At 41.1% G+C, this 24,078-nt stretch overlaps 1 protein-coding gene across 1 annotated transcript in view; it reads left to right on the top strand.

The window, feature by feature from the left end:
- Positions 1-24,078, top strand: part of Tgfb2 (transforming growth factor beta 2) — an 82,887-nt gene that overhangs the window by 31,197 nt on the left and 27,612 nt on the right. Inside the window, exon 2 of the mRNA XM_027934819.2 lies at positions 19,631-19,794. Coding sequence (XP_027790620.1) covers positions 19,631-19,794 — 164 coding nt within the window. The remainder of the gene's footprint in view (positions 1-19,630; positions 19,795-24,078) is intronic.

Below are 24,078 nucleotides of genomic sequence, written 5' to 3'. Positions count from 1 at the left end.
CAGGTTTGGACATTAGGACAATGGAAATTATCCAAAGGATAACTTTCCATCATTTGAAATATTAAAGTAGAAGAGAAATGGGTTGACATGCTTGTAATGAACAAGCCAGTCTTTTTGGGTAAAGGAGTTGGGTTTTGGAAGACAACTTGAACTCATCAACTCCTGCTCCCAGCCTAATGCATGATCATCTTCAAATGCCACCTCTGGTTTTCTTAAACACTTGAATCTTCAATGGGCATTCATTTATAAGCACTGGTGATATGTGGAGGCATGACATGCTTTTCCTTTTTTTGGCTACTTATCTCTGTTTTTGAAAATAAATGTCCATGGGGATGAGGAGGTTGTTGAATGACATATGCCTACTGCAAGTTGTTCTGGGAATCTTCTTGAACAAATTAGTTTTTCACATGCCTGTAATCCCAGTGGCTCAGGAGGCTGAGGCAGGAGGATTGTGAGTTCAAAGCCAGCTTCAGCAACTTAGTGAGGCCATAAGCAACTCAGGAAGACCCTATCTCTAAATAAGGTATAAAAAAGGGCTGGGGATATAGCTCAGTGGTTAAGTTCCCCTGGGTTCAATCCCCAGTACCCCCCGCCAAAATTTCTTAATTGGACACCAGATGAGAAAGAAAATGAGAATAAAAGGAAAAAAGAAAGGCAATTCCCAACTAGGAAGCAAGAAAACTGTATTAGAGGCTTAAATTGTTGGATTCTGTCCCTAGATATCACAGGAAAGCACTAGGATCAGATTTGTGATGAATCAGGGGTTTAATCAAAAGTCTATGAGCATGAATGGACCTACATTGAGGCAGGATCTGGAACTTCTGTTTTGTCAACGTATAATCCTACAGGGATTTGCTAGTGACCTTTAAGAGGATCCAAAAAACAAGACAGGAAAACATGTCTTTTTTTTAATGCATTTACTATTGCAAATATAAACCTTCATTCAGAAAAACACAACATTTAGAATTACAATAGCAGGTTTGCTAATTTGCCTTTCAGAAGTCCCTTTGCATTTTCTTTTTTGATGGGGAAGCAGTTATAGGAGAAGTAAGATTGTGAATGGCAGGAGGGTGAGGTGTTGCAGGCAATATCACACAGGCCCCTATTGGCTTCAGAGGCAAATAAAAATTCTTACCAAGAACTGGCAGCCCTTGCATAAGTCCTTCATCCTTTATGCTTGGGATGTTTGGGAGTTTTTTCCTGGAGGATTTAATCACAGCAGCATGTCAGAGGACTCACAAGATTCAGTGACATGTTCCATGAGTCAGAGATTAGAAGTTGCAACAAAATCAACTGCTGGCTTCTGAAGAACTTTCCATGAAAGGCATTTTTTTCAAGAAAGAAACATCACCTTTGGATTTCCCCATCCCCAAAGGTAGAGAGTAAACACATCCTGACAGAAAGCACCACATTCCCAGAATCATTGTGAAATGACACAAGCGTGTTTTCTCTGTCCTTTTCCTTCCTTTTGACATCACAGTTTCTCACTCAGGAAGATTTTCTGGTTGTTGTAGCAGTTCCGTAAAAATGAGATATAGAGAAAGTTGACTGGGTTTGTTTAGATCATATAAAGTAATTCATGGTTTTCCCCTTCTCTTCTACAATATCTTGATTCATTAAAAAGAAAAAAATGGAATTAAATAGCATATCTATTCTGAATGTACTGGATGTGTGTTTTATTTTTAGTGTCTGTATCTTGTCACTCCTTATTTCATAGGGTTGGAAGTTACAATCTTTTTCCGGTAGATAATTAAAATAGCTATCTATATTGGAATAGAATTAGAACAACATGAGAATATCATGACTGAAAAGCATTAGCAGGCACGTGGGATACTGGAAATTCTTAGAAAAACAAATATGTTAAATGCAGTCTATGCTATTAAGTGTTGTAAAACAAGATTTTGTACAATACGTATCTTACTTTTGAAGTGAAGTACTAAAAGTATTCCATCATAAGTCACTTCTACTCTGGCTCCGCCACTTATTAGCTCTGTGACCTTGGATAATTGTTTAATTCAAGCAGGATGGTGTCATACAATGAGAATGGACTTTGGAGACGGACAAACCCAATAAGTAAAGGAAGGAAAATAAATAAAAGGGAATTGCACCAAAAGAATCTCAGAGGTTGAAAGAGAAGTGATAGCATCAAAGACAAGAAGTTCTACTCCAGGTCTCTGGCAGTTGTTAAAAAGTGGTCCTGTTTTGGTTAGCAGTTTGGCTTTCTCAGTACAAGTTATCAGAACTGTCTTGCTCTCCTTAGCCTTGGCCTCCTCAACTGTAAATGGAAATAAAAATAAAATCTACCTTAGAGTCCTGATGAATCATAAAAATGAAAATCCAAGTAAGACTCAGCTGCTGTATTGGCCCCTTACATATCAAAAGGTTGGCTTTCCAGGTAATAGATTTAACAACATTCCTTTGCATCGTATCATCCTTCCTTAGGTTCAGTAATAGTCCACTTACATTCCTAGGGTCTGCTCAGAACAGAACAGAAGGTAAAACTAAAATCCGTTAAGAATGGATGGTCACCATGAACTTGGAACATGACCTGTAGGGAGGATGGGTGAAGCCAGAATGTCTCTGACAGATGAAATGAATTGGCTGCAGGTGCTTCAGAGGCTTCCTGAGAGCACATTGCATCCCTATGCAGTAATCATTCATGGGGCTGATGATACGGTGATCTCACATCACCCCCTTGAGAGTGGCCTGGGTCTTATGCATTGAAATCTGAAGGAACCTTTCCCAGTTTGAGCTGAATATGGTGAGTAGGAAGAGTGCACATTAGAAGTTAGGATCTGGGTTTGATTCTTTTTTCCTCTTGCTTACTCATACTTTTGGTTATTAGCTCTGAACTTCATTTTCTTTATCTGCAAAATGGGAGATCTCTCTCAAAAGTTGCATGGAATTGGATAAGATCATGCAAGCAAATGCTTGTTACTTTGAATGACCTCTAGGGGAAATGTGGGCTGCAGATTCTTATTCAGTAAGAGTAAGTTTGAGTGCAGTGATGACACTTTGAACTTATTTATCATTATACATTTAGCAATAGTGCTTTCACGTGCATGATTGTATTTGAGTCTGGCCAGAGCCTGTAAAGTGATCCCCAGTTCACAAGGCATCGTGAGGTTATGGACCTTCCCTGAAGTAGCACAACTTTAGAAGCTAATGGGAAATTTTTCCTAGAAGCTAATGGGAAATCTACCAGTGTTTGGTAGATTTTTACCAAAGGTTTTAATATGACTGCAGGTTAGAACTAAAGCCAAAGTCTCTTCACTTAGCTGAAACAGACAACCTTGAATCAGGAGCTAGAAAATGACACAAGAAGTATGGCCTGAGCTGGTGACAGGTTGGTGAAAACGTGCAGTCACATGGGCCTTGTAGAATCTCCTTCAGAACCTGAACTATGCTTTTTATAAGTTTGGTTTTTGGACTCTGATTGCTGCTTGGCTCCTTCTCATATTTTTCCTTTAAGGAAAATTGAACATTCAAACTGTTAAACTGGTGGATTTGTCTAATAAACCTCAGTATCACGAGTCATCTAGTTCTGTCATCTCTCCTTGAGTTCTGTCAAAAGAAGCCAGCTACTCCCAGGAATGTCCTTAGCTCCTTTGTGGCTGGTTATATGGAAAGGATGACCTGATGGGAAGCTGTTCTGGGGTTTTTCTAATCCTTGGTCCTTGAGTACTATAGAATAAACCTTTATCTGGAGGGGAGGGGACATGGAACAGTGGAAAGTATGAGTTGGGGTCAGATAGGCTTGGTTTACAATTTTCAGCCACTTTTCTGATTTAGCTGCATGTCATTGCACAAGTAAGTAGAACCTCAGTCTCTCCATTTATACTATGGGAGTGGTAGGGATTGGAAATTATCTAGCACAGGTTCTCTCAATAAGTAGCATTGATGTGAGATAGCCAGATGTCACTAAGGTTGAAAATGAGATTTTATCCAAGAAAGCACTTTGTAGGTTGTTTTCCAGTGTGGGTCCTGCTAATAACAATATTGTTGCAAGTCTCCTTACAGATACCTGGTATATTAGATAACCCAATGGGTCAGTCTCTCTTATTACTCCATCAGTGCTTTTCTAAGACATGACCTACTGAATAAGAGGCTCATGTCTGCCCACAGGTTCCTGATACTAATAGTTATAGGCTGAGGAGCAGAAGCAGAACCAATGGCCATCTTGGTTTGTTGGATTCTATAAGGCAGAGAAGGAATGGTTCTCATCTACAAGGTTTCCAATACCCCTGCTGTCTTTAGTTTTGTGATCTTCTCTGTATTCCTGCTTAAAAGTTTTATGGCATCAAACTCTGAAAGTTGATGTGGTCTTTCCCCTTTTGTTCCCAGCATTCTGTTAATAATGTAAGCTTATAATTATTGAGCATTTCTGTATAGTTATTGTCTCATTTAATCTTTAATAGCAATTCCTAGAGGCAACTGCCAACACTATGATTATTGTTTAAAGATACAGAAGTGCACTGTAAGTGCCTCTTCTTCAGCTACTCACATCTCTTGGCATAAACACCTAAAGAGGTACCGCAGATATACCATATGAAAAAGTGTTGTCAAGACAGAAGGGAGAAATCGATTCTGGCAATACTTTCAGAAAGAACAACACTTTGCTGGACTTTCAAGGATAAACAGAATATGGCCAATAGAGAAGGTTTCTGGGTAAAGAACTAACCTAACATGGGTGTGGTGGCCTGTCAGCACTTGGCTTCCAGGATGTCTTTATCTCTAGAAAAGTCATGCCTTACACAATTCACAATAGCCAAATTATAAAACCAGCCTAGGTGTTCATGAACAGATGCATGGTAAAGTAAAAGTGATACACACACACACACACACACACATACACACACACACACATACACACAATGGAGTTTTATTCAGCCATAAAGAAAAATGAAACTATGTTATTTGCAGAAAAATGGATGGAACTTGAGACCATTATGCTAAGTGAAATAAGCCAAACTCAGAAAGACAAGGGTCATATTATTTTCTGTTATATGTAGAAGATAGAATGGGGGGACAAAGGGATGAGAGTAGTGGAGGGAGGGAGAAGTGCTGGAGAGGGATTTTGGTCAAATTATATTATTGTCTTGTGTGCACACACTGATATGTAACAATAAATCCCACCATTATGTATAACTAAATACAGCAATAAAAATGTAGAGGAAAAAAAAAGGAAAGGCTTGGCTAGCTGCATCAGGGTAGAGCTTTCAAATGTAGAACTCCAGGAACCTCAGGGCAGGCAGCGTCTCTCCCAGCCTGAGATGGAAGAGTTTTTCCAAGCCGACCATTATTTTAGACAGGAGGGGACTGAGGTGGGTGGGGTTGATGATGCCCTTGGTGGGATCTCCAGAGAAATCATACCACCCTATCTTAATACTCGCTTCTGAAAAGCACCTCACATAATGCATACTTCAAGTCCCTTCAAGGCCCAGTGGTCACTGTACAAGACCCCTTTGCACCTGACCTTGTAACTTCCTTTTACCTACAGTGAACTGGTGGGGAAGGTTATTCTTATTGAAGTTTGGCAAATGCAATTGACTCTTTGTTGACTGTCTTTATCTATTGAGCTTGTAAAATGCCTTTAGGATTCTAGGATCTTTCTCTGAGATATTTAAAAGGCTTGAACATCTCTGTCTGTATCTCCTCTTCCCTCTTCTCTAGTCTCCACCCACCAGGATTATACTACATGGAAATCAACACAAACTGGAAAGTTTACAGAAAGCAACACCACATGTTGGTGTCCTCTGCAGGAATAGAAGCTACAGTTAGTGGACCTGTGCACCCGCAGAGAAATGGATGTGGAATTAGACATAGTGTAGTATTATAGTAGAGCTATGGAATATGCAATAAAAAGAGTAATGTACAGTCAGTTGGCTCCAAAAGAAAAAAGAAGGAAGCGAGGGGATCAGTTGGAATTTTTAAGTCTGTGTTTGGGCCACACCAGTTGCCTCTGTGAGGCATGAGGGAGAAAGGTATGAAGCTTGTCCCTTCACACATAAGGACAATTTTATTTATTTTTAAAATTTTAACAATAAGGTTTTTTAAATTAATGCATTATAATTATACATAATCATAACATGCAATCAATAATATGTTGTGTATAATCAATAATTATATGTAATTACTATTACATATTCATACATGCACACAATGTAGCAATATAATTTTAAAAGTACAGTATGATTTTGTCACTGAAACTGATGATCAAATATTATCTCTATTATTATGACCATTACTGCAGCTGCTTGTTGTCCAGTCTCGCCCTCACCCACCATGAAAGAAAGAGCAGACATCTGTAGACATCTCTATTCCCTGCTGAAGTATGGAGACCCTGGCACTCTTTCTCTTTCTCTCTGATTCTCACCTCTAGGTCGTTCCCAAAGTACCAGTTACAGAACAGGTTCATTGTGAGCTTCTGCCTGAACATAAATCACTTTCTCTATCTTTGTCCCTTTCAGGCACTGTCACCCCCCAAGCTCCTGTGCATTTAGACACAGATGCTTCTGTACTTGATACTAAAATAGCTATTCACAATAACAATGAAGAGAAGAATACTCTCATCAGAGGATCAGAGCCAGATGAAAAGGCAGCTTGATTTTGAATGTTGTTCTTTTTCTTCAAGTTAGAATATGATGAAGGTCTCAAAATTGGCCTTCTCAGCCTACTCCATTTAGATGGCATGTTGTAATGGGCTGTTTTGTTCCCCTGGCTACTTTATTCCTTCAGGGGAGTCTATTCCCAAACTTGGTGTCAAAAGACCATCATTGAATTAGCACTTAGAAGTCCAGGGAATGGAGCCTGTCATGGCATTCACTGTAATCCCAGGGACTTGGGAGGCTGAAACAGGAGGATCACCAATTTGAGGCCAGCCTTAGCAACTTAGCCAGATCCTGTCTCAAAAGTGAAAAACATAGGGAAAAAAAAAAAAAAAAAGACTGTGGATGTAGCTCAGTGATAGAGCATACCCTGGGGTTGATCTTAGTATTGCAATCGATCATCACTCAATCAATAAAAGGTCTAGGGAATCATTTAAATCAAATCATTTCTGGGTGTGGTAGCACATACCTGTAATCCCAGCATCTTGGGAGACTAAGGCAGGGGCATCACGAGTTCAAAGACAGCCTTAGCAAAAGTAAGGTGCTAAGCAACTCAATGAGATCCTGTCTTTAAATAAAATATAAAATAGGGCTGGGGATGTGGCTCAGTGGTCAAGTGCCCCTGAGTTCAATCCCTGGTACCAAAAAAAAAAAAAAAAATCAAATTATTTAGCCTTTGCATTAGGGTTTCCCTGAGGGCAAACTGAGGCTGATACTATGTGATTTGCAGAGTTTTCAGGCTCAAGTAAAATGAAGTTTGTGGAAATGCTTTGTGCAGTGTAGATCCTATGATGATCTGAGTGAGGGACTGTGATTAATATTCATTGTCATTGTCAAGCATGCACCACTGTACCATGCCTATTTTTTTCTTTAATTTTTCTGACACAAGGAAATCTTCCAGACAATTTGCCAAGTCTTTACAAGTAGTATAATGAAACCAGTGCTATATGGCAAGACATGGACATCATTAGTGATATAACTCATAGGCCCTGCCACAGTAAAATTTATTCCACTGACTTTAGGGGTACTTATAGCCCTGTGCTGGCTTTGTGTGGAATTTTCAGAAATATATCTTTGTTTTATATTTGCTTTATTCTGGTTATATGTGTATATATGCTCCACTCTGGAACTCTGTGAATTCTATTTGCTTTCACCCTAACACATTTATAAAGCACTGGCCTCATTGAAAGAACTCTTCTTTAAAGAGGACTTAGTAAATGTTATTAAGGTGCATAGGAAGATCATTGGTTGGGTCTAAATGAAGGCATTTGTGTTTTCTCATCTACCCAGCTGCCTGTCAGAAGAGAGAACAGGGGAAACTTCAGAAACCAGCTGAGTTTTTGACCCCTGATGCAAAGCCATCTTTAAGGCTTCTCAAGAAAACAGAGAGTGCTGTATGACCGATCTAAGTGTCCCCAAATAGAAAACACTCATTCTCTCTTAAGAATTACCCTTCCATTCTCAAAATTACAATGCCTCCCAACTTTGCTGAGGTATAAAATAAATCCAGACTAGTTGGAATAACTCTTTGAATGACTCTTTTTCAGTCAGCTTCTGCTCACAGTGTCCCTCAGAGCAGATTAAAATTTGGACATTTTATAGCCTCTGTACTCAAAAATAATGAGATTGAAGCACAACTGTAGGGATTTCTCTTAACTAGTTCAATTCAGTGAGAATAATACATGCTCACACGTTTTAAAGGACTTAGCCATGGTCTGGGTTTGCAATGGAGATCCTTAAAGACTGTTTTCCTTCCTCACACAAATGGTGGCCCAATGTTGCAGAACAGAAAATTGCCTAGCACCCAAATGAACACGATTTCTTAAAACAAGCATAACACCCCTGGCCCCATTCCAGAACTCATTCATGCCACAGTTCATCTGGATTCCTATAATTCCTGTACGTTCCCATATCTTAATTGCCCATACCTGTGTTGCCAGTACAAACAGGATGAGAGAAGAGTGCACACCCTTAATGAATCCATCTACCAACCCTAAGAAAGCTCCATTACTTGAAATTCTAATATTCTTTGTAAGGCCCTGAATGGCAGTCTACTGAAATGCTATGGTGAATAGTAGATAGTTAAAAATTTCTTATGAACAATTCTTAGTTTCTACCATCTTTATATTCCACATAGAGAGCTACCATTTAGCATGAAGGAAAAATCAGACCTTCCATTCACCTGTTTTTTGAAGGAAGCATATTTGGAAACTCTGATATCACTCTGAGAGTGCTGATTAGGGGAGGATGGGCATTCATGGGTGAGGTGGGTGCCAGAACCTTCCTCAGCCCTGTCTCATGAGCCATTTTCCATGGACACAGCTGGCCTGCAATCCACTTTGAAGATGTGCCACTGGGAAAACCAGAAGCCTCATCATGGTGATAGGATGTGATCACAGATCCTCCAGGGTCACCCTTCTTATAATCTTAGCTATTCCCCTTGGAGCTGAGCCACACCATGTCCAGTGCAGGTACAGAGAAAGTGCTCAGAGAAAAGGATCTGGTGTGGATTTAGTTTGTATTCACTCAAAAAAGTCCTAGAAACTTTGTGGCTTATGTGTGAATTTGGGTGGTTGAAAGAAATAGACACTAAAGATCTTCCTGATCTTACAACTCTGTCTCCTGTAATGTCATTTAACAAGTAAATGCGTAGATTTACCATGTCAGACCTCAGACTCAGCACATTTGGAATGAGGAATCAAATCAAATAAATATACATAGAATAGTGGTATATTGTGAATCTTGCACACACAAAAAAAAGCCTCAGATGATGAAATCTGTAAAAGAGTGAAAAAGATTTGAAATGAATAAAAAAGTTGATATGAACACAAAGGCGAAAGAGGGGGTGCAGGGAGGGGAATAATTGATTGTTAGGGTGCATTAATCAAAGTACAAGTTCCACAATGTGGTAGGTAATAGTTCTACTCGATTCTGCCTTAAGAATTATATTCATATTTAAGTGTCCAATTTTAAGATTGGAGTCAAGAGAAGAACAACCAGAGAACGTGAATCACTTTCATGAAAAACAGTGAAAGGAAATAAGGCTTGTTTGCTTAGAAAAGTAAAGAGATGTGGAAGAGAAGACATGAAAATCGGTTTCAAAATTTCTAAGTAGGATCAAATGGAAAGGGAGTAGATCATCTTGTGTGGCAGTACTAGAACCATTGTGTGGCCCTTGTAAATAAACAGCTCAGCTCAGGTTAGGGAAGAACTGTTGTGCAGATGGAACTGTCAGAGGCTGGAGGGGACTGGCTGAGCTCTCAATTCACTGTCCCTAAAAGCCTTCTGGGAAAGACTGTCTTTTATTTTTGTAGAGAAAATTATTGTAGGAGTTAGGTACCAGTAACATGCACCTAAATAGGTGCCAGGCAATTCCTTTGGGTGCTCTCATTTCTACTACATTGAAGAGTTGCATGAGAATGAATTTCACTTTATTTGCTTTACTCTCTTACGCTGGATAATCTAGACCATCTATTTCCCTTTATGTTTGCTCACTCCCAAGCCATGAATTTAATATGTTAGTAATAACAGCCCATGCCACTTGGTTAAATTGGTAAACAGCTTACAATCCTAGCAGGGTGTGCCCTGCCACTTATTAACTTAAGCTTTAGGGCAAAGCAACAAATCAACACAGTGCCACAAAGTAATTAGGCGATTGCATTACAAAAGAGAGAGAGAGAAAGAAAAGAAAAAGCCACAAGCAAGAAGCTTACAGAAAATACAAAGAAAAGCTCCCAGTAGAAGTCACTTATTGATCATTATGCATCACAGCTATAATTTTGTAAAGATTAGAGAAAGATTTTCAGGCTAATAAGGAGCCACTGTACCCATTAAGTATGTCAAAAATCCACACCAATCATTTGTAGAGCTGCAGGGGAAGTGCATTGGATTCTGGACAAGGGAACAACAGAGTTTGTTTGGGATAAGAATACTTTTGGTGCAAGGATGAGCAAGAATGTCCAATGTTGAGCAAGAACGTCAGGGTTTGTGCATTTTAATCCATGGTTTGCCAGTGTTTGGTGTAATCCTGGAAAGTTTTGATTCCTTAGTTTCTCAGTCTGTAAAAAGGAAGAAAAATAAAGTATTTCCCAAGTTTAACTCATTTAAGACGTCAATGCATGTGGCTTTCCTTTTATTGACCTTGATTAGAGCCATTGACAAATTCTGGAAAAGTTGTATGGATAAATGTGTGGTAGTGTGCTTGGCTCTTCAAACACCATTAGTGGAACAAAAACACGACTGTTTTGCGCCCCAGGATAGCAAAGAACAAGAACATAGACGGAAAGGAAGTAAGAAAATGAGGAGAGAAAGAATATAGAGTTAAGGAAGGAAAGACTGAGAACAATGGGGGGAAATCACTTTATGTGCTTTAAAGAATATGGCAGAAAAAAGCTGCTTCAGTATCCTGTTCAAACTTCAAGGACACTGTGAGGCCATTGGAAAGGGATGTTTCACATTCATAGTCCACCTACCCACAAGAGTGGATCCAGTCGTATTCCTTTTATGCTTATTGTCTTTGAGTCTCCTCTGGCCTCTAAGTAGGAAGAATCAGCCTGCCCTTGAAGCACCCAAAGCTTCACTGCAAAACCTGGCACACTAACCAGACTGCCCCACAGCCCTGAGCTTGCTGAGAAATGGGGAGGAGCTAGAATCAAAATAGGTGTCTCCCTGTTAGGTGGGAGTTTATGGGGGTGATGGAAACTTTGGAATAGAAACTAGAAACCCCATGTCTGTCACAGTTCAAGAAAACCAAACACCATGGGCCAGAACCACTGTTATTTTACTTTTTTTGCACCATGTAAGAAGGGGCCCAAACACTCATGCTGACAGTACGCACAGTCTCAGATAGCAGCTCGATGAAGGCCAAGTCACAAAAGCTGATGCTGACACAATTAGGCTCACGGTTGCCAGAAGCATGTCAAGTTTGACACCATCCCCCTCTTGGAGACTCCCACTTTAAATCGCAGATGCTCTGGTGCCTTGTTACATTTAATAGGTGGGATGGCCGGAGACAAAATCAGAAACCACTGCCGATGCGCTGTTTATTTCTCAGTCATTTTGTGTTAAATTGCTGTGACTTGAATGTCAGCAGTGTTTGGGATGTGGTAGTGAAATAAAATCCATATCCAGTGTGCCAAGACAAATTTCAGAAAAACCCCAAAACACAATTGTCTTGGTTTCTTACTGGCCGTGTCTGTGCACACACAAATAGTAGCTCGTTTACTGCCCTCCAACCATTTGGTGGGTTGCTTGTCTTGCTGCACTCTGGGGGATGTCTAATGAACCCCAAACTACTTCCCTCAAAGCTGGGGATGTCAGGAATGCGGGGCCAAAACACTCATTAAGCGTGTCAAAAGTCCACACCAATCACTGCTGAGCTGCTTGGAAAGCAGTCGTTTCTGGAAACAGGAATGGGGAGTTTGTTCTTTTCATTCGAGGGGCTTGGGCAAGACAGCCAGGGGATGTTACTGGGGCACAAATGTGTGAAGGTCTGAAAGATACGGGGCAATCGTGGTCTTAGCAAAATATGTCTTGTGGGGGAACATTCACAGAGTGGAGCACTTCTAGCTTTCAAACCAGGGCCGTTGTGTTAGGAGTATCAGTGACAATACCAGGAGGGTCTTGTGTTGCATTGCAAGGTCAAGATGATCTCAAGTTGAGGAGCAGGAGCTTTGTGTCCTTTTTTTGTAACCATGCATCAGTGTGTGCGTTGGTGTTTCTGCCTAGAATCCATTCATGCCTTCCACTCAGGGGGTTCCTTCATAGAAAAGGCAGGAGATTCCAGTGAAAAACCATGGGCTATTGATGGTGAAGCCCAACTCATCTTGACCTTAGCCAAAATGATTTCATTTTCCTCATTCTTAATTTCTTTATATTTGAAATGGAATTTCAAATATCTTTGCAGAAATGAAAGATATAAAGCTATTATATAATGGGAAGGAGGTCTTGAGGTAGGATTCCAAGTCTGCCCTGAGATCAGGCCAATACATTTGATGATGGGAATGGTGGAATGGACATACTTTATTCATCCCTAATGAGTTCATGATACTGGATGACTGGAAGAGAAGCCTGGCTAAGTTCATTGGGGTCAGACTATCATTGTCTAGGGCAGAAGTTCTCAAACTTGAGTGTGAAAAAGAATCACATGATATTCACCTAGTAGGTCTTGGATATTAATACGTTTCCCACGTGATTCTGATGCAGGTGGTAAGTGAACTGTTATCTAACAATGGGATTTAGAGGACAAAAACCAATTTTTGGAGAGCATCAAAATGATAATGATGTGATGGTGGAGCTGAAACTGAGGTGGAAAGCCATCTAGCTCAAACTCCCACTAGATTTAAGAAATGCAATTGTAACTTTAGGGAAAGGTACATCTTGCGAGTATGTGAGTTACTCCAGTGGGGTGAAGCTCACTACCTTGAAAGACAGTTCCATTTTTTTAACACTGCTAAATTATTAGCTATTTCTTTCAACATTGAGACTAAATATGATTCCTTGAACCTACAAAAAGTTAGACTTTTCCATGTGCAAGCCAAGATTTTTGAAATCCCTAATGGATTCGATGCCCCTAAACCCTCTCTTCTCCAGGCCAAGCATTACCATCTCTTTTCAGTGGGGGGTGTTCTCAGTCCTGGCTGGATGTTAGAATCACTTGAGGAACTTAGAAAAGCCCACCCTAATTCAATTATCCAGACTCTGTGGATTCCAATCCAGGCATCAGTCTTTTCAAAGTCCCCCCTCTACTGAAGTGTGCAGGCAAGGTAGACTGCTATGCAAATCCAGAGGAATCCTGCTTTTCTGTAGTGTGAGCTTCAGGGCTCTTGGATGTCTGAAGCTTCCTCTTTTCTCTTTCTTATGTTTTATTTTCTTTTGTGTTACACCGGATCAAAAGTTTAGATGCCTTTGTCCTTCTTTCTTCTACTCATTTTTTAGGGTACCTAAGAACCTCCCAAGGAGTTTGCTAAACTTCAGAACACCATCCCCACTCTTTGTGAAATACTGTTACATAAGATTCCTATGTCCACTCTAATCCACAGGAACCTGCACTGTGTTGTAAGACTCTTGCAGCTTTTCTCCTAGGGGTGAGACTTGCTTAGATTTGAAGATCACATGGACAGTGAATGCACCAGGCAGGAAGGTACACAAAACCTCTACGCCAATAACAATCCCTTTCATACGCACATCTTCTGAACTATTGACCTATCTGGCTTAGCTCAGAAACTCCCCAGATACACCAAGATCAGTGCCAAATTTCCCTTGGAGATTCTGGTTAATGCTGACTTTGAGAAAGCTGTTGTTAGACCTTAAGGTCACTTTCTTCTTACCTCTTGGACTCTTCTAATCTGCTTTTGATATTTACCTAGCACTAGTTTCACCAGTCAGGAGTCAACCAGTATCTTTTATCACAGTGGTTCTCAGTAAAATGTTGCATCCCCCTCTCCTGGATGATTTTTTTTTATCAAAGCTTCCTGGGTGAGGCCAATGCTGTGGGTGAGGAACCTCACTCTGAGAACCACTGCCTTAGCAAAGACAGCAAATGCTCACAGATCATTGACCTAAGCATTTCAATGTGTCCCGCCCTTTTATTTTCCTGCCAATTAATGGTATAACCAACCAGAGAGGGAATAAAGGATAGGCGTATGATTGAAGCATTGCCCTGCCTTAGGACTGACCTCTGAACAGTCTTGGGATAGTTCTTGAAGGCACCACATCTACATTCTCTGACCGAGCCCATCCCATATGGGTGATGTTATAAGACCTTTCTTCACTTTATTGTTTTTTTTAAAAAAGTAGTCCTAATATGAGCATTGCAGTGAAGGTGGAATTGCATCCCAGCAGAGATGTTTTCTGGGAAGATGGGAACCTCTTGTTGCCCCTTATGGATGGATAAGGCTTTCAGTAAAACAGGTGGGATACTAAAGGACAGTGTGGAGCTGGGGAGGTGTGATACTTTTGGTGACTAATTCCTCTCCATGCAGGGGAGAGGAATTAAGAGTACCCCAAGTCATTTATATGCCGCCCAGGACACTCAGTTGCTTCTGCTCATTCTTTGCTCTTCTAATTAAGTCTATCAGGCAGTAAGAGAGCTGACACTCCTGGGGGCATTTACAGAAGCTCCAGTGACCACTTGGCAACTTTGCTGCAGAGTGGGGAGAGGGACAGGAAGGGTCCTAGTGGAAACTTTGGCTAGACTCAGCACTCCACATTTCAACCTGTTTGCCTGTATAATCCTAACAGTATGATTCAATACCTACTACTCAAAATACAGATGAACAAACAGGTTGAGAAAAGCCAGGTGATGTCCCTGTTGTCACATAACTATCAAGCACTGGTTGATTTGGGGTCAGAATTGAGATAGTCTTAAAGATCCTTTGTTGTATTAAGATCTTCTAACTCTGTGTGGCTGCAGCAGGCTTGGGTTCAAAATTTACAGGACCTTTCTTCAACATGAGAATGTGAAGCCTTTTGTTCAAAAAGTGAGAAAAATGCTATTGGAGATTCTAGAATATGTATATACTTTTGCTTTGTTTCATGGTCTCTCTCTCTCAACCTGTTGTTGCTTTTCTTCCCTCCCTCTCCCTTTCCTTCCTTCCTTCCTTCCTTTCATCCATTTTTTTTTAAACGGGCTATTTGCTATTGTGCTCCCTTGGGCATGAAAATACTTCTCACAAGAACTTGGGGCCTGTCCCCAAAATTGGAGTGTCCAGCCCACCAGCAGTTGGGTCTCTCCTGACACCAGTTATCAGCCTGATGCTTCATGAAGACAGACATCTCCCTTTCCAATGAGAATGCAACTCCTACTCATGGGATTTGCAAACTGTGCACTGGGATGTGCTTGGTGCTTAGATTAAGAGTCAGGGAGCAGCATGCTCCTACTGAGATGCCCATTGAACACCCTAAGGCTCTGCCTGCTTCATGGGAACAACTACCAACATGCCCTTCCTTGAAGTGGCATGGATTTTGTGCCCCCTGATCTCCCTGGGGGGCAGAGGATGGCAGTGGTCACTGGGTGGCCAGGAAAGGCCGGAGACAACAGACACTAAAGACTAGGATACAGAATGCCCGGAGGTGGATCAGCATGAAAACTGAGTCTCTAAGCCACTCTAGTGCTCCTTAGTTCCCTAAAAACTTCAGTTGCAAAGCATTAATTCAGAAATAAAATTAAGGATTTCAAGATGGTGACCACAGACCATTGAACTTATATGTGGAGCTGAGCATGGGAATCCTGTGTCTCTTCTCCGGTCACGTGCCCATGAAGCCAGCCCTGAGCTGTAGAGAACCAAAAAAACTATAAGTGAAAATTCTGGAGCCAAAGGTGCTTCAATAGGGAAAAACAAATAAGTTAGTAAATTATTTGAAACAGACACAAGTCAGCATATATATCATGTCTATAAAGTTTGTGATTAAGTTCTATATTTAGGTTTTCTGTATATTATTACTTTGGAAATTAATGACTGGTTAGATTTCCTTGTTATTATTATTATGTATTTTATTCTTTTTACATTTCTCATTGTCTCAAATTTGATTTATCAAGCATTGAATGTGGCCAGGTTTGAGGTGAGGGGGACACTACTCACTTGATGTCATTCTAGAATCTTCTATGTGCAAGATTTTCCCTAAGAGGAAGGCACATGGGAAAGCATGAGAGGAGGAACAGAATCGGCCTGCTGGAATGAAACCAAAGGGTTGAAGGAAAATCAGTTTGATTGAACTAAAAAAGTGGGTCAAAATTTGGGAGGAAGAAGTGGGCCAGGATGTGAGTGTGGGTAAGTTGGCAAAGGTCAGGCACAAGTACCTGACCACCTGGCAGTGGAATCAGAACCGGGATTGGAATTACAGAGGACATTAGAGAGAACTCCCATTCCAGAGCGGGGAATGAGTTCTTGGAGGAGGCAGAGGAAAAAGCTCCATCCCTCCAAGACAAAGTGGGCGGGTCGGGGCTGCACTAACCATCAAACACCTACCCTGCTGCTCTGGCACCCTAAAGGCATGCGCCTGCTCCTCCTGACTGGTTGTAGAGGGGCCTCTTTCGGTTTGCCTGCACCCAGCATCCAAAAGCATTTTTGAAGTTAGGCAGGGTCACAGATAAGGACAGAGTAATTCATAGCAAAAAAAAAAAAAAAAGAAGAATATAAAAAACAATTTTTTTTTTTATTCCAAATGAGACCTTTGGCAAGTTGGTCAAGTCCATCAGCCAAGCAGGGACCTGTGACCTAGAGAAAGCGACAGCAGGGGACAGCTGGGACTGTCCCTTGGGAATGGGAGTTCTTTGGTCAGCAGTTTTCATTGTGGTCTTGTGTGCTGGCGCAGGGAATGGATAAGGCGGCTGCTTCCTCCCGGCTTGGTTGCTTTCATGTGGGGTTGCTAGTGGGGGATGCTCAGCTGTCCTTTCACTTTGTGCATTAACTGCTTCCATTTATAAAAGCACCCCAGATGCAGGTTTGTATTGTTCGGCAGTTGAAATATAAACTGCTTAAATGGTTCTGAGAAGCCGAGAGGTGGAGGGCTGTTTGCTCATGTGGAAGGAGCAGAACAGAACAACCATACTCAACCATCAAGCTACTCCTGTAAATATTTGCAGACGCCCCTTCAGAGCTTCAAAAGCTTAGGACAGGATCATTGGATGATTTGCTTAGAAGAAGAAGAAACAAAATTGACCTCATGGTCTAAGGCAGCCATAAAAAGGAAGAGTTGTATATGGACAGAAGACCACAAAGGGGAAAAAATTGCTCAAAGTTTAATAAACACAAAAGAGAATAAAAATAAATCTCAAGAGCACTTATTTACAAACTTGATAGAAGGATAAGATTGAGGCAGGCGGGCGTGAAAGATGGGTGTTTGGGGGAAGTAGAACAGGCCTGTGGGGGATCCACAGAAAGAGAAGAAAATGAACGAGATGTTTACTCTTGCTAACAACAGGAAGCACGCTAAATTAGCCTTGCTCTTCCAGGATGCTCTTTCAAAGGATGTTTGAAACTTCTGCTGTCTAATGCTGAGGATAAGTGAAGATGAATACAGCCACTCGGCCTGCAGAAGGTTCTGGCCAAGAGGGTGTGCAAAGCCAGAGGGCCTGGCCCCAGTTCTGCCCAGCCTTCTCTGTCCGGGCGTCCAGCCTGTTTTGGGTTGAGCTGGTTAGGATAGGACCAGCCTCTCCCGTCACTGGGGTGGGCATATTCTAGGGGAGAAGCAGATTTCTTTCTTTTCTGCAGTACCTTTGAAGACTGCTATGCCAGGGGGCTCCAAAAACCTTCTGTTAATACCAATTTCTGCCCACCTGAAACTGCCCACCACCTATTCCGCAGTGGCAATGGCTGCAGTGGCTCATCGCTGTGTCTGCATGAATACTTTCTTTTCTCTGAAATCTGGATGCTTTGGATTTTTGGGGGTTTTTGTTTGTTTGTTTGTTTGTTTGTTTCTGCAACTTCTGGTTCACTAGCTACAAAGCCTCAATTCACACAGTGGTTTTACGAACCAGCATCGAGCACAGCATGGTTTGAAATTCATTTCTTCTCTGGGAACTTGAATCCAGAGATTGTCAAGTATATGGGGGAAAAGATGAGGGGAAACTGCCACAAGGGGGAAAATCTAGAGCTCTTAAGATGAGGAAATGTTCGTGTGTTCTTGGCTTTTTTTTTTTTTTTAAAGCATAATTGTCAGGGCATGGATTTCCCAAGAAATCATGAAAGGTGTTCATTTCTATTTTAAGCTCCACAAGAAGGCTTGTTTATTTAATAAGTTAGCATTGCCAATAGCCAGATGCCTGTGTCCTTCAAGACTCTCATTGGTGACCAACTATGCAAACTGGAGCTCTTTGGTGAACTTCATGTTTGCAGAGCACTGTCCTGAATATGTGGGAAAAAAGAAAGATCTGGCAAATAAAGTCTATGCCCTTAAGATTCTTAAAATTTCTCAGGGGAAAGCAAGATAAACAAACATGATGCAGAAGTAATAAAAATTTTGCTTGTAAAGAAACAAACAACTGTGAATGATCATTTTGTCATGAAGCTACCTAATGGAAGAAAGGGTAGAAAGAAATGGAGCTACCAGATTGGATGGAGTCCTCTGGCATAGGGAAGCTAGATTTGCCCATTTGGGAAGAAGATGGTAGAAACATATTTGTCAAGTGGTAGGTCCAGTGTTGGTACTCAATAAATGAGTGCTGTATATGAAAGCTTGGGGATAGAGTTGACCTGGTTTTTTTTTTTTTTTTTTTTTTTTTTTTTGGTCCTGGTATAGCCTCAGTTGTATATTTAAAGGCAATGGCAGATTATTTAAAAAAATAACAGCAAAACTCTAAGCAACCCATGAGCTTGAAATAATTGTGCACTCTCTGCAACTCTTTTGCATAGTTCAGACGGAGGGAATTTGTGCTAATTCTTATTATTAACTAGGATTACCTTTCATCAACAGAATTATAAATAATGAAGAATTTTAAGACTGGATTTGGTATAGCCAGCTTGCTAATATGGTTCTGTTTATTTATATTTCCTCACCATAACTTGGTCATACGTGTGTGAAAAACCAAACTATTGTAGCCAAAAAAGATGAAATACATGGGCCTGGATAAAAGTAGACTATTTGGATGCCAAACTTTCAAGGAAAAAAAATACATGGGCGAACTGCTTGCTATTTTCTTGGCACATCTGATTAAAGTGTATGCAAGGCCGACAGCTCTCTCCAGGCATCAACTGTCATGAACTTGGTCCAGTTCATAACCATCTAGGATTTTCCACCACTCCGTGAACCTTCAAAGGACAGGGTTAGCTGCACGCCCTCCAATGTAGTTGGAAGTAGTTTGTTAATCTCTATTAATCTGCTACTCCTGTAACCAAGTGCACATGTTTATTTTACTTTTTGTTCTGGTTAAATTGTTAGTGGTAGTAAATTGACCACTAGAAACGAAATCATTCTGTAGATTTTTCCCTTATGGTTTGGGGGGAGGGGACTGTCCCACACCACAGTCTTTTCCGAGAGCAGAGTGGGTTTTATCATTTAATGATTGCCCTAACTCTTTACAGATGCCATCCCGCCCACTTTCTACAGACCCTACTTCAGAATTGTCCGGTTTGATGTGTCAACCTTGGAGAAGAATGCTTCCAATTTGGTGAAAGCAGAGTTCAGAGTCTTTCGTTTGCAGAACCCCAAAGCCAGAGTGCCTGAACAACGGATTGAACTCTATCAGGTAAACTTCTGTTTGGGTCATTTTCAAGGGTAACTAGTTTGAGATTTGCAGATTAAAGACTTTCTACTCTCTTAGATTTTCTTAGCTGGCATAAACTCTACTATACATGGCGGTTGTGATATAGAGCCTTCTTTATTATTACTGTGAGAATGATAGCTTGGTCCTAATCGCTCAGGAAGGGCCCCAGAGTGCAGTATCAATCTCTGTGCACACTAGTTTAGTGGCATTCACACTACTTCAGTCCCACCTTTGGGATGCTTTAGTCCAAGAGCCAAACCCCTCATCTGGGCCGTCAGATACTAAAGCTAGATTCCATCCCGAGGAAGAAGTCAGCCGACCTTCTGCTTCTCATGCTGCGTCTGTCTCTTATTTTCCTCTTTCCTTCCAACCTATTGTATTTTTCACTCCTTTTCTTCTTTACTTCCTCATCTGTTTACTAATTTCATTCAGTTTCCTTTTTTACCTCTAATTCTACCCACACTCTTCAATCCTCTCTCCTCCCCCAAGCCCCTCTGTTCTCCATAATTTCATCTCCTCTCATCTTCCTAGTAGAGTTGGCGGGGCAGCTGTGTCAAAAGATGGTGACCACGGGTCTAGATCTTGAGGTCACAGGCCTGTTCTTCAAAGCCCGTTATGTAGGTGGTGTCTACAAGACAGTAGCTTCCGCATCACCTTGGAGCTATGAGAAGTGTAGAATCCCACACCCACCCCAGAGTTATTGAATCAGAATCCACATTTTAAGGAGAATCCCCAGATGATTCTTATGCACAATGAAGCCCAACTCAACAGACAGTTAAATTACAGCATGATGTCACGTACATAGTATATGCCCTGGAGGTCCACCAGGGAGCTGACATTTGTGTGAGACCTCCAGAAGAATCTTCAGATATATTAAAACAGGATGAGGGGTGGTCATTCTTGGCAGGAAAGGCTTGTACTAGGGACCAAATCCAGGGCCTCCTATATACTAGGCAAGTGCTCTACTACTGAGCTATATAATCAGTACCCAAATGACACAGGTTTATTTAGGGTACCTGGCACATGGTGCTCAGGGTCTGGAGATGAGGAGAGAAAGCTGCTACCCTCCAGGCAGAATATGAGAGGGAGACTAAAGAGAATTAAGAGCCCAAATCTGGAATCCCCAAGGTCAAGGAGCAGGTATGTGTGACAGTATGGTTAAAAAGTAGGCTTATTTGAAGAAGGTGAAGGAATTGACAGTCGTGTGTGCATTCAGTTATTTGGAAATTTGGATAATGAAGCTAAGAATTCCCCTTATATTTATTATGAAAATGGGAATTACCCTACATCAATGTTGTAAATGAGATCTCAGGAACAAGTTGAATGTTTTAAAACAGTTTTCAAGTACTAGTTGATATGCATGCTCATGAAAAGTAATTCTTACTTTATTAAAACGGGTCTTCAAGAACTTCTGCTCAGGGATCTTTAAATCTTGATGTGTCTTCTGAGAGAGCACTGTGAGGTGTGACAGATGGCCAGGCCCTGGGCTTCTACTACCCAGCGCAGTGTCAGGGTGTACTTGTGTGTGTTTAGAAGTGTGTCAGACGACACTGACAACTGTCTTGTGGAGTTAGTGCTACCAGGGGTTCTTTCTACAACTCTGTCCTTTCTCTACTTGACAGAGGCACTGAGTCACAGAGAAATGAAGTAATTGGGCCAGGGTCACATGGCTAGGGAGTGGCAGGTCTGGGATCCCATTCCATCTCTGGCTTCCAAAGCCCTCCTGTTCCTCACCACGTAACTATGCTGTTCATAGACAATCTTTCCCTTCCTCTTTCCCTCAATAAGAGCCAGAAGAGAAGAAAAATAAGGAAAACTAGGCCAGAGGGTGGAGTGATGTTTGGAAGAGGAAGCAAAGATGGTTCCTGTGAAAAGAAGCCAGATTAAGGGTAGCCAGATAAATTGCAAGGTGATTCAAACAAACAAACAAACATGAGAACATCTCCTGTGTCTCCTTTTTTCCCTTCTTTTTTCAATTAAAACTCTCAGTTTCTGTCTGGGCTGATGACTGTATTATGGATTATTCTCTTTGATGCTGTTTCAGTTATGTGGCTTCAGTAAATCGAAGGCAGGGTCTCTTAGTTCTTGTTGCCTGCAACATAAACTGCTAAATCACTGTTATTCTTTGATATCTTGGCCTTTGCTCTGATGAGTGGTCTCTGCCAGAAGGTTTGCTGATGACTTCCCTTCCTCCCAGAGGCTATCCTGGCTCTAAGAAGGGATGCATCCAATGAGGCTGGTAAAATTACAGGAGTTTGGTGAGTTCTTAGTAGATGTGTCCCCTTCTGAGAGATTTTTGCAATAGTAACTTCTCCATGTCACAGGCAACCAGACCCACGTGGATTTGAGTCTCTCAGTTGGAAAGGGTACAGCCCAAGATGGAAGTTTTTAGTTCTTGGAAAGGTTACAACCCAATATGGAAGTTTTTAGTTCTAAGAGGCAAGGGCATGATGGTCACTGTCACAGAACACCTGTAGGAGACAGCTCCAGCAGAAAATTAAGAAAGAATCGAACCTTCTGATCTGTCTGGAACTCATCTTGCAGCAATATCACCTCCTGAAAATAGCTGATGTCCAGGAAATGAGTTAGAGAGGTTCTTGACCACAACAAAGCCCTCATACAGCTGAGTTATCAGGAAGGCAGCTGAGCCCTTTATCCACTTCTGACCAGGTGGATGGTCTGTAGGACCACAAGAAGTTAGAAGCACGGAAGAAAGGAAAGCAGAGGAAGATACCCTGACAGCCACAGAGATGATCCTTTAGAGCTGAGATTTTGCCAGTTGCAAACTAACTCAGGAAATCAAGTCATGGAAGCAATGCCTGTTGTGGACAATTTTGCTAAATCTTCTACTGTTGATAGTTAACCTCTATTTTATCTCCTTGGCTCCCTACCTAGTTTCTGACTTCTGCTTCTGGCTTTTTTATTTGGAGTCCCACTTTTGGATTGTTGTTTACCAACTTTCCACTTGCCTCCAGCTGTCATCTAGAGGTCTTTGCAAACTTTAGTAATAAACTAACTCCCTTTTGTAGTCCCAGGACAGAAATTGATGCCTGTGATTACAGCCTTGAATTATGAAGGTGAGGCTAAATTATATTCAGGAAAATTGAACACAGGCAATAAATTTTAGAAAGGTTTATATCCAGAATTGCTGAAATATTACTTTGGAAAAAAAAATGGCTTGGTGCTTAAATGGGCAGATCTCCAACTATTTGGAAAGCTTGACTGTTCAGAAGAACAAAGTCTCTAAAGTTTCTAGATGTCCTTTGATTACTATATTACCTGACATATAGTTGACATTCTACTCCCTAGAGGAAGTTAGGGAGACTGTGAATCAATTCTTAGGGTGCTGAGATAGTTGTATGAGTGATTTATTAGGATTTCTTAGATGATTGATTTCACAGTTTCCCATGTATGCAACTGTGTGTGAGCATACATGTGAGCACAGGTACTTCCTCATCAAGTGTGTCTTTTATGAGGACTACCCACAGTTCTTTCTGGGAAGAAAAAGTACAATTGCTTCTGGACAGACAGATGCGGTTTCAACAAGCTCTCTTGGTGATTTAGATGTGATCCTTCTCTCCTTTAGAACTGCATCTTTCCATTCTCATTTGGAGAGCATTGGGAGATTGAAGACCTATCCCAAATTTGGGGGGGTCATTCTGCCCCATACAATATTTCCTGGTACTCTTTTTAGAGTCATAATATTAGCTTGATATCCTAAAGTAGCACCTCTGAGAGTGAGCTCAGGGTTGTCTGGTCCCAGGCTATGGAGGTCTATTGGTTCTTCCTATCTGGGAGATTTGGGGACCTGAGATTTTGATGAAATTACACTGAGCTTGGATAAAACTTAAAAAACTTGGGAATTCAAGGTTTTTACAACCTTCTCCTCTTTATAAAACAGTCTGTCAGAAAGGTAGTAAAATAAAATCTTACTGTCCTACTTGGTGTAACCTCTATCATGTTAATGAATCCTAATTAGCATATACTTCTATGATCTGGATATGGCTTCAAATGTATGCCAATAATGTAGGAACTATGAGAGGGATAAAGCCCTTTCATAGATGTAGGCAAAGAGGAGAGAAAAATCAACTTTTTCCAGATAGAAAGTATCCTTGCTGGGTTTTTTTTAGGTTTTTTCTTTTTTTCTTATATTGGGGGATTAAACCCAGGGGCACTTAACCACTGAGCCACATCCCCAGCCCTTTTTGTTATTTTTATTTTGAGTCAGGATCTTGCTAAGTTGCTTAGGGCTTCATTAAGTGGCTG

Source organism: Marmota flaviventris, chromosome 12, assembly GCF_047511675.1.
Source record: "Marmota flaviventris isolate mMarFla1 chromosome 12, mMarFla1.hap1, whole genome shotgun sequence".
NCBI lineage: Eukaryota > Metazoa > Chordata > Mammalia > Rodentia > Sciuridae > Marmota > Marmota flaviventris.
This window is presented reverse-complemented; position numbering and strand designations above follow the sequence as displayed.